The following is an 11,893-nucleotide window of genomic DNA, read 5'->3' as shown; positions in this document are numbered from 1 at the left end:
TGTTTTTTCTCCTAATTTTGGTAGATGTTGATAAGCTTTTTAATGATATTCAAAATTGGGTTTAAAAATGTCAACAAAACAAAACGATTATTACTGCTCTGGATAATTTCTCAGTGTCATATTCTTATGCTCTATCTCCTATTGGCAAACCTATTTTTCTCTTTTTGGGGGGGGTTCACTTACTTTGTTGGATACATGAGTTTAGCTCCTAAACTCTTGTTGTCAGAGGGGTTTCCCATAGAAAATTATGTAGACCGTAAAACAAAGCAAAATGTTTAATTTCAGATACAATTATATTTATTAAATTGCAAAATACAGTGTCAGTCTTGTTTAACAGAAAATGACATTAATGTTATCCGTTCTCTGAAGTCGTCTCCTCCGTTTGACACTTGTGTTGTTCTCTTTCATCCAGATGATGTTTGAAAGAGGCGAAAGAACCCTTACCATTGCTAAACTCAGTAATGGTAACGGTTTTACCGCCACTCTCTGTTTCTGTTGGTGCACGAGCGGTATAACTGAGGCATATTGACCCCCTAGATAGTACATCATCTATACTGTAGTGTCTTTATAATGAACTTACAGTATACGATGATATCCTGTACAGAGGTCAAGAATGTCATACTTTCAAATCATGAAATACATTAACACAATTTAGCCTACATTTACAAAATTTCTCAAAGTCTTCTAAAACTATTGAGTTTCTTAAGTTTCAGTCTATTTTATTATTATTATTGTGAAAACATTGTCAAGTCAAGAAACAATTCTTCATCAGTGTTTTAGAAATGTTTGTTTTGTATACTAAAACAACCCTAAAGGAAACTAGGTCCAAGTTGTTAGAACAATTCACAAAAATTCCAAAAACATTCCTCGGTGGAAAGTCTTTTCCAAATACTCGGATGATCACACCTGTGGAAGATCCATCACACTAGACTATCTGAAAGGAAGAGCAGCTGCCGTCCTGTATTTTGTAGTCGCCGTGCAAAACACTCACCTCAGATCTGCATCCTCACTACTCCTGAAGGAGGTGTTGAAAAGCACTTTAATTGCTTTCATTTGTTACCTTTTCCTCTCTCCTTCCACTTTTGTTCTCACAAGTCTGTTGTCTCAATGCTGTTGAGAAGGTCATAAACGTTGCCTCCTCGCTCCTGAGTTTTAATGCTCGCTGCTAATTTGCATATGATGATGACACAGAGACCGTAACATCCTTATCATGTTTCTGCCCTTTAGTCGGTTGACCAATCACAAGCATTTCCTATATCAGACCCTGAACAGTTACTTAGCACCAGGACTCTCTCACGCAAGTGTGAGAGCACACACCCAAACTATCTCACCCTTAGAATAAACTTGAAATTGGACCAAGAAAGTTGGTGAAAAACGTGCAGTGTCAAAAAAAATTATTTTAAATATTTTTTCTTTTATATAAACAAGAAAATATTACCAGCTCTGATTGTGAAGTAAAATCTTTACACAAAATGTACATGTCTTGTTTGAAAGTGTACAAATCTGTCCTTTAAAAGGGTTTACAAAATACTTATATACAACAATACTTGTTTATATTACTCGTGGGCATGAGCACGTTTTATGCTATTTTACCCAATACCTCAAACCCAAAAAGTCTGGATTTGTATCATTAAAAGTATTTAGTAACATTAAAAAATTGCCATTCCGGAAAAGATTTTTGGTTTGAGGTGGGAAATATCCCAAATCTTCCCAAAAGTTTTGGAGCGCAGCATTATATATAAGGTAAGTATTCATGAATTTCAGTGGCCAATTCTGCCAGTCTGTTGAGAAGTCACCTTCAGGTGTTTATTTCCATATGCATGTGTGAGCTGTAATGAATTAAGCTGAATCGACATGTGTAGTTTTCCTCAGCATCTAGATGTCAAAGGTCTATTGGCTACTATGCAAGGCCCTCCGTGGTTACTGTGGAGACAGACTCTCGGTTAGGGTGGGGCTGTGGGTGTTTGTGACTATCTGTGCCATGTTAACAGATAAAAACAAGGTTGTGGCCTATCTGACTTGCACCAGCACGCGGCATGGCTCTGACACCTTATCTATCAAATAAACGGACAATTCTGAGAATTTGTAGGTCTCAGAAAGAGATTGTTGACCAGATGATGCTGAAAACTGCCTCTTACAGCTCTTATGAAAGAGAGGTTTCATACGTTGACTTTTAAAATAAAGTCTGCAGATTCAGTTCTTGGAATTTATCAATCCAGATATCCAGTACTTTTTAAGTCCCTTTCTGGAAAGTCCTTTCATTCCGTTTATAGTAAATGACCTTGAATGAAAAATGCTATGTGATATTACCTTTTCAGAGAAGGTAAATGGGTTTAGTGTTGGCTACTTCATGTATCTTTTATGACATGCATTATGGCCATTGGCCTGTTATAAACGCCATACATAATTTTGGCACTCATTTCAACAGGTTCACGCTGCCCAGGTAATCTGGCGTTGTATAGCAGAAACTTTTTTTGTGTGTGTGTGGAATATAGTACTTACAAGCCCTGCATAAGATATGTTTAAATAGTGTGAACCTTTTTGCCAACACAATATTTTGGTTCTTATGAAGCACTTTCTATTCATGAATTGGCAACATTTTACAATATATTTGTTAACATTATTTGACACATAAGTTAAAAATAAACTAACAACGAGCATTTCTATACATTATTTACTAGTCGTAGTTTTTGTTAATTTATTAATACTTAAAGTCACCATGAAATTGAACAGGAAAATTCTAAATGTTTTACACAGTGTTGCAGTGATTATTAGAAATGATTGATCTGTGCACATCATTATTTTTTCAAAATTCATTTGCAATTGTAATCTTTAAACAAAAACATTAAGCTCCTCTCCCCCTCTCAACAACAACTCTTCACCACATGACCTCAGCAACAAAAAAGAGGTACTATACTGACTGTCCAGTGGCCAGGCATTTTTAGCCATCCCCTCTGGTTGTTGCTAGAAGGGATACAGCTATGGCCGGAAGTGGTGCAAAATCTTGCCATATAATTACAATAAATGACATTAGCTAACGCCTACACCTACCCCAACCCCACACCTAACCTGACAATAATAAACAAATATTAATCAACTGTTTTCAGCGTGACAAAAATTATGCGGTATTGAAGTGCGCATGCCCAGTGGAGGTCAAAACCATCCCCTCCAGGCCCAACTTACAACAAACCAATAAAAAACGGAAAGGCAAAATAAAGCCCACCCTACATTTTTTCAAATTTCAGAAGCCGTTTCACTCGGATATACGTCACGATACGGAAAAGAAGTCAATCGCAACTTCCGTTTCATGGTGACTTTAAGCATTTATTAATACTAATTTTTAAAATCTAAGTTTGTAACTGTTAACATTAGGTAATACACAATTAACTAACAACAACAATTGTATATTGACATTAACTAACATTGACAAATATTAATAAATTATGAAATGCTATATGCTTCTTGTTGGTTCATGTTAGCTAATATATTTACTGTACTAATGTTTACAAATACAACAAGTGTTGCCCATACATTTGACTGAATCTAGCGAATTGAAATCATTTACAGCCTTTTCAGGACTTGGATTCCATTCTGTGCATTATTTACTATTTGGAGGCAGCCCAATTTAGAACATCTCTCTTCATGTATACATAAAAAATAAATGTCTGTTATCATGTTGGTAATAATTTGCATTATTTTTACACCTGACAACCACTTCATAATTTATGGCTGTTATTAATGTAAAACGCAGTGTGGTAACTAAGAAATCAATTTTTTTTTCCATGTACAGAAAGACAACGTGAGCTTGCTGTTGTCGTGAAGTTTCACTACACTGCTTCTCTTTACTCCTCATGCTCGCAGTGTGAAACAGGCCTTACTCTAAACAAGTTTCTGCTCATATCAGATGTTTAATCTGCTTATTGTTTTAGATCAAGGCTGTGTTTAGTTTTGGGACACCCTATGAAAAAGGCCTTTATTGTTTAAAATGGAGCATTTGACAGTTCAGTGCTTTAAGGGAGAGTTCACCCAAAAATAAAACAAATGTTTTACTCACCCTCATGCCATTCCAAACCTGCATGGCTTTCTTATTTCTGCAGAACACATACAGTAAGAAGATATTTTGAAGAATGCTGGCAACCAAACAACGTTGCTCCCCATTGACTTGCATTGTATGGACTCAAAACCACTAAAATAATTGCTCATATCTTCTTTTGTGTTCCACAGACGAAAGAGTCAAATACAAGTTTTGAACAACATGAGGGTGAATTAACGATGACAGATTTTTTATTTTTGGGTGAACTTTACCTTTAAAGTCAGGATTTATCAGAGAATGCTGAACCTAGATCAGTCCATAAAAGGCTAGTATTAGCAAGAACCAATAAACAGTGGTGACGACTGAGCTTCCTGAAGTAATAAGGTGACAAACTGCTGGGGTGATTAACACCTATACGAGTTTGGAGGAAGTGTTAGGGGACCCTTGGCCTTTAAAATAAAATGCTCCCTCTTTTTCTCCCAGATCCAGGGAATGTTGTTCTAGACACCTCTGTAGGCAGACTGGGGGACAAACTGGCAACTAAGAGAGACAAAGAGACAGATCAAAGACAAACGTGATGTTTTGACAGAAACACATACACACCTCCATCCTCTTTGAAGTGATGGAAAGGTAGTCACCTATGCGTGCTCCTACTAGATCATTGGGTCGAGAGCTGCAAACGTCTGGACAAGTCTGTTTCTTGCTTCAGTCTCATCATCATGTATCTCCCAGAGGAAAGGTCTGGGTCGGACTTTCCTTACCAAATGAATCCTTTGGCTACTAACTATGGATATTATTCACAAGGTAAGACTGCCTTTTCATCCCTCATGGCCATCTATCATTTTTCCAGTATTCCAGTTCGCACAGGGCAAGCCTTGATAAAGGAAGAACTTTGAAGCATCTGTTACATGGGTTTCTGTAGCACAAAATTATTTTGTGGAGTAGTGCTGTAAATATTTAAGAATGGTGAATGAAAACTGAAATTGTTTTATTATTGATTAGACCTTAAAGAACCTTTTTGCCGAAGTCAGCACGGGACCAACAACAGAACGAACAGTGTTGAAGCAGAGCTAACCTCGTTGCCAGTTCATGTATCACTGCAATGTCGTGAGCTTTGGGACAAATTCAGCAGCATCGGCACAGAGATGCTCATCACTAAATCCGGCAGGTAAGCGCAAGCTTGAAAAATCAACATGATTTTGCTTAGGAAGCATTCGAGCGTTCAACAGGGAGTTAAAGGGATAGTTCACCCAAAAATGAAAATTCTGTCATGATTTACTCACCCTCGGGTTGTTCCAGACCTGCATACATTTCTTCATTCTGCTGAACACAAAGGAAGATTTTTGGAAGAATGTCAGTAACCAAACAAAACTCATTCCCCATTGAGTCCTATTGTATTTATTTTCCCTACTATGGCAGTAAATGGGGGATGAGATCTGTTTGGTTACTGACAGTCTTCCAAATATCTTCCTTTGTGTTGAGCAGAACAAAGAAAAAAAATGTATACAGGTTTGGAACAACCTGAGGGTTGAATTTTCATTTTTGGGTGAACTATCCCGTTAATTCAACAGAATTACCCCTCAAAATGCAAGTTATGGGTTCTCTAGTGTAGTGTGATGACTTATTGTTTTGGTTTGTTTCCGATCTAACTTTTTTCAGGCGGATGTTTCCCAGCTGCAAAGTAACAGTGACGGGCCTGAATCCTAAAGTTAAGTATATGGTGATAATGGACATGGTGCCGTTTGACAACCACAAGTACAAGGTAACTCCTCTGCACCCTTCCCTTTAGTCACATACATACATCCCCATACAATCTCTATGACATACACACCAAACAACAGTTTAGTCAGCCAATTAACATTAATATGCTTCCATTCTCCACGATCTCTGTTAAGTGAATTGATTTGATCTCTGTTCTGTGAATTCATTTATAAATCAGTTATATCAGATCTGTACCACACATTATTAGCTGGAGATGAACAACGGTTATGGTGTTCATGTGACGGATCATGTGTCACATCCCATGTACAAAATATACCCCCTACAGACATCACTTGTATGTATATAGTGGACAAAAGTGATGTCTAAGGGTGTATATTTCTGCAATATTTGCTTTTAATGCTACCCCAGGTTCGATTAAACTATCAAAATTAAGTGTATGGTACAAAATGGACAAAACTCTAAACTTTTACAGGATTTATTGGACTATATGATTAGTAAAAAAAGCAAACTACAGCATATCGAATATAGGTTATATTCTAATATAAAAAAAAGTTTGCAGGAAATAAAGCTAACATATACTACAAGTTGATCTGTTAATAATATTTGTTGATCCTCTTGTGTATTATGTGGCCGTTCAGTTTACATTGCTTCAGTTTATACAACTATGCATTATATATATAGTTTTAAATGACTCTTAAATAATTAAAATAAAATAAATGACTCTTATTTTAATCAAATTAGCAATGACGTCAATTGACCAAAATTAAATATCACCTTGACCAGATATATAATACATTATAAATAGTATATTTTATTTGTATGAACTTTATAGAAGGCAGGACAGACAAAACTGTTTAATCCATGACCAAAATATGTTTGCTGGATATATAATGCATATATAAATGAATTAGAATATACACTGTAAGGACAAAGGTAATAGGAAGCCCCTTCCAATGAACAGGATTGACTACTTTATTCATTTCTGTGAGCACAAATCTTAACGCAGCAGCATATAATGATATATTAGAGAATAATGTGTTTCTAATTTTATGGCAACAGTTTGTCCGGGCCTTTTTTAATTCCAACATGTGCACATAGCAAGGTTCAAAACAAAATGGTTGATTCAGTCTATTGTGGAAGAACTTGACTGATCTGTATGAAGCCATGCAGACCTGAACCCAGCTGAACACCCTTGAGTCAAACACTCCTCACCAAAACCCATCAATGACTTTTCAACAAAAAAGATGGAAACACAATTCTTTAATATTTTATTGTATGGTATAGCATTAATAATTGTTTTGATAAATTCCATAGTTTCTATAGTTTAGTAGAAGGGGGGCGTCCCAATACTATTGTCTATTTCTAACGGTTTTATGTAACTGTACTTTAATACAGTCTTGTATTATTGCAGTGGAATAAGGATCAGTGGGAAGTAAATGGTTCAGCTGATCCACACCTGCCCAACCGCTTCTTCATCCACCCAGACTCTCCTGCTTCTGGAGAGAAATGGATGCAGTATCCAATCTCCTTCCACAAACTCAAACTGACCAACAACACACTCAACTGCAGTGGCCTGGTGAGGATACATTCTGTTTCACAGAAGTAAAATGCTTTAAAGCAACTGCATATCTGGTTTAGAGGGAAGGCTGCTTACATTGCTTTTGCATTACACTCTTAAAAATAAAGGTGCTTCACGATGCCATAGAAGAACCTTTTTTTGTCTAAATGGTTCCATAAAGAACCTTCAACATCTGAAGAACATTTCTGTTCCACAAAAGGTTCTTTGTTGCGAAAAAAAGGTTCTTCAGATTGTAAAAAAGTAAGAAAGAGATGTTTCTTTAAAGAACCTTTGACGGTATGGTTCTTTGTGGAACCAAAAATGGTTCTTCTATGGCATCGCTGCGAAGAACCTTTAAAGCACCTTTATTTTTAAAGGGATAGTTCACCCAAAAACAAAAATTCTGTCATCATTTACTCACCTTCGAGTTGTTCCAAATCTGTATTAATTTCTTTGTTCTGATTAACACAGAGAAAGATATTTGGAAGAATGCTTACAACCAGACATATTTTGCCCCCCATTGACTACCATAGTATGAAAAAAAAACAATCGTAGTCAAAAGTGCCCCAGAACTGTTTGCTGTCCTACATTCTTCAAAATATCTTCTTTTGTGTTCAACAGAACAAATACAATTATAAAGTAATTTTTCCTACTATGGGAGTCAATGGGGGGCAAGAACTGTTTGGTTACAAGCATTCTTCCAAATATCTTTCTCTGTGTTCATCAGAACAAACAAATTTATACAGATTTGGAACAACTCGAAGGTGAGTAAATGATGACAGAATTTTCATTTTTGACTGAGGTCCCTTTAAGAGTGTACTTGCATTATGACAACATTCCTCTCTATGTTCATCAGGTGGTTCTTCACTCCATGCACAAATACCAGCCCCGTCTACATATAGTCCAGTCTCCAGACCCCAGTAGCCCCCACATGCATGGTGGTTACCTGCGTTTTACCTTTCCCGAAGCTGCCTTTATAGCCGTCACAGCTTACCAGAACCAGGAGGTAAAACATCATGTAACACACATACAAAATGTAGTTTGGATATGAGTGATCTGGACTGTTTGCTGAAAAATGCTTTTCGGCAGAATTTCACTGCCATCCAGTGGATTATGTGAGAACACATGTTTTTTAAAAAAATGAATAAAACATTGTGCAATACTTGATCATCTATATTATTCTAGCATGAGTTTACAATATATCAAAGATCATCTTGTGTGCATCAAAAGAAGCACAGAATTCTGACCTTTTGTGCATGTTTTGTACAGAGAAGTCAAATAAAAACATGTGCTAAATTAGACCAAGAAATGTCCAGGTTTATTAGACAGATAAACCCTTTAAATTAAGTTTTACTAGTGTACAGATCACAGCAATGCAATTTATAATCTAAGCCTGCTATATCAGTCTAATACATGTGTCAGACACGTATTATAGTGCCAAATGTTGCTCATTTGGTTTGTTCATTTTTGTCAGTCCATTTCAGTGAAGGCTGATGATTTAGGAGGTGATGACGGGCATGTTTCTTTTGCTGAAGGGAATTTTCATTCTTTTTAATCTTCCTCGATACAGATCACAAAACTCAAGATTGACAACAACCCCTTTGCCAAAGGCTTTCGAGACAGTGGACTGAACAGGAAAAGGTGAAAGGATTGAAACTGAGTCACAGCAAAATGAAAAAAGACATCGACATCATCTATCTGATACAGAACTGTTTGATTTATTTTATTTAATTCTGCTAAACTGTGGCCAATGTGGAAAATGTGGCAGTATCAGAACTGAGGGAATTTAAACGGGATAGTTCACCCAAAAATGAAAATTCTGTCATCATTTACTCACCCTCAGAATGCTCCAAATCTGTATACATTTCTTTGTTCTGCTAAAGACAGAGACAGATATTTGGAAGAATATCAATACCAAATAATATAGGAGTCAATGGGGATGAGATCTGTTACTGACATTCTTACAAATAACTTTCTGTGTGCTAAGCAGAACAAAGAAATTTATACAGGTTTGGAAATATCTTCCTTTGTGTTCAAGAGAACAAAGACATTTATAGAGGTATGGAACAATCTGAGGGTGAGTAAATGATGACAGAATTTTCATTTTTGGGTGAACTATCCCTTTGAATCTAAAGTTTATTTTAACTCAACTCAACTCTCAACTTTATTTATATAGCGCTTTTTACAATTTTCATTGATACAAAGCAGCTGTACATGAGACATATGGACTATGAGCAAAACAATGAAAGTTGTACCTGTAAAAACAAGAAAAAGGTGAAAACACAGAAGACAGACATACCCACATACAAAACACTCCACACACACAATATGCACACGTACTAACACACATAGACATAGACACGGACACGCAGACACACGGACACACACACACACGTACACAGACAGGTACGCACACACACAGACACGCACGCACGCAGCTCGACCTGATTTTGCCAAGTGGTTGATGTCCTCAGGGCAACATATTTTGTTGACCTAAGGACAACATTTTTATAAATAAAACCTAAAACCACACCAAACCCCAACCCTAACCATAACTTACCCCTAAAATCAGAGGGAAATGATAAGTGAAAAACAATGGGCTAGAAGCACCTAATCCTGGTTGTAAGATTAAACTTAAAATAAACATATTTCTGAAATCTGATTGGTTGATTTAAATGTTGTCCCAGGGTCAACATGATGTTGCCGAAGGACATCAACCACTTGGCAAAATCAGGAGAGCCCACGCGCTCACACACACATGCATGCACGCACAGCGAGAGCACACATTCAAGATAAAGGAGAGAGAAGCACAGGTCAAATATAACAGACTATAAATTCCTATATGCAATATTAATTAAGTAAAACTTTAATTTTCTAAATTCTAAAGCACATCATTTTACATAATAATCAAATGTTTATGTGATTTAACTTTAACTTTTATTTTGAACCATTCAGGTAAATTTGCTGAATTCTAATGTATTACTCAAATGTGGTTGGCACAAGAGCAAATGTTTGTATATATTTTTTTATTATTACTTATGAAATGAGATCAGCTCTAACCCTGATCGTCAATCCTAATGGCCCGGCCAACATATTAATGATGCTTACAACATTCCCAGAATTAAAAAAAACATATTTTGGTTTTACAGGAAAGTTTTCTTTACAGAAACAGAATGTTAGTATTATGTTCACAGAACATCCAAGAACACTCCCCTAAAGTTCTTCGAAACAAAAAACGAACGTTCTATTTACATAACGAAAACTGTCCTGAATAACCCAACTTTAAAAATAACAATCTTGCAAACCAAAAATTAATGTTACGACAATGTTCTGTGTTTGGTGGGGTTCTTACTCTATAATTCTTTTCTCCTTCAGATTTAGAGACAAAGAGACCTATGATTCAGACCAACAGGTCAAACAGAATTTGACACAGAATGAGCAAGGTATGATTTCTTCAGAGATTGTTCAAATGTGAAATGGCTAGAGGGGAGTTTTGTGTTTCTTTATGTCATATACAGTAGTTAACCTTGTAACATTTTCTCCATGTCTTTTGTCCACTAACAGTGGGACGACTGCAGGAAGATGAGCATGCGGATGGGACTGTGTCCAGTTCTGTGGACCACAGCAGTTCAGCGAATTCAACAGACAGCGCTTCTTCGGATTACATGACCAATCCGTTTATATCAGCATTCATAAACCCGAGCGCTGGTGGAGTACCTTCACCCCATCAAACACACACCATTCTCAATCTCGGTAACATAAACCTGAACAGGTGAGAATAGCTAAATGCTGTTTGTAAATATCAATGACAATGACCATGTTACTCTGGATTCTAATCCCTCTTTTATTCCCCCAGTCCCAATGAGGTCAGACCCTCCATCCTCCACAATCTCTGTACAGCTCCACCCATGTCTCAAAGTTCCCCTACGGTAGAGATGAACCTCCTCAACAGACTGCCACCTCACATCAGCAGCCCTCTAATCCCTCAGCATCATCACCACAGTCCGATCTCTCAAACCCCATGCCGATCCATAATCAATCCCATACAAACTAAGAATCCCCAGCCTTATTTCGGGACCCCTCCCCATCACTCCCGGCAATGTCCTGACATGGACCTGCCCCTCTCACTACCTCCCAAACTCAGTCGGATGCAACTACCTGAAAGTGCTCTCAAGAACCTGGAGATGACGGCGTCTCCCAACTTTGTTCATTTGAGGCCTCTTACCAACATTCTTAACAGGATCCAGGCACAAGCATTGTCCTCAGGAACCTCTGAAAATGTCCTGCAAAATCTCTCCCAACACGAGCAATACCTCAGGGAGACAGAAAGAGAGCCCAATCCACAGATTTATCCAGACGTTCACGAGCATATCGGTCAACAGTTTGCATTAAACAGCATGCTGGTACAGCAAGCAAGAGACCGTCAGAATGAGCACAGATCACAGATTGACTATCCTAATGCAAGACCATTTGTTGACTACTACTGTAACCAAAATACTGCCAAGTGAAGGTTTTTCTATTTCTTGGTTACTTATTTCAAAAGAGACCAGAAACCCAACGTATGTAAATATTCTTTTTTG

The 11,893-nt window shown here is 37.1% G+C and overlaps 1 protein-coding gene across 1 annotated transcript; it reads left to right on the top strand.

Annotated features, from left to right (window-relative positions):
- Nucleotides 1-5,091: 5,091 nt before the first annotated feature.
- tbx16l (T-box transcription factor 16, like) lies at nt 5,092-11,892 on the top strand. The gene is made up of 8 exons (XM_057357456.1): nt 5,092-5,201; nt 5,693-5,795; nt 7,167-7,331; nt 8,170-8,319; nt 8,884-8,954; nt 10,689-10,756; nt 10,878-11,085; nt 11,170-11,892. Exons 1-8 carry the CDS (start codon nt 5,179-5,181, stop codon nt 11,819-11,821), a joined length of 1,440 nt encoding a protein of 479 aa, XP_057213439.1. The 5' UTR covers nt 5,092-5,178; the 3' UTR covers nt 11,822-11,892.
- Nucleotide 11,893: the final 1 nt, after the last annotated feature.

Source organism: Triplophysa rosa, linkage group LG2 (assembly GCF_024868665.1).
Source record: "Triplophysa rosa linkage group LG2, Trosa_1v2, whole genome shotgun sequence".
Taxonomy (NCBI): Eukaryota; Metazoa; Chordata; class Actinopteri; order Cypriniformes; family Nemacheilidae; genus Triplophysa; species Triplophysa rosa.
Note: the sequence above shows the minus strand (reverse complement) of the source record. Positions and strands in the feature narration are given on the sequence as shown.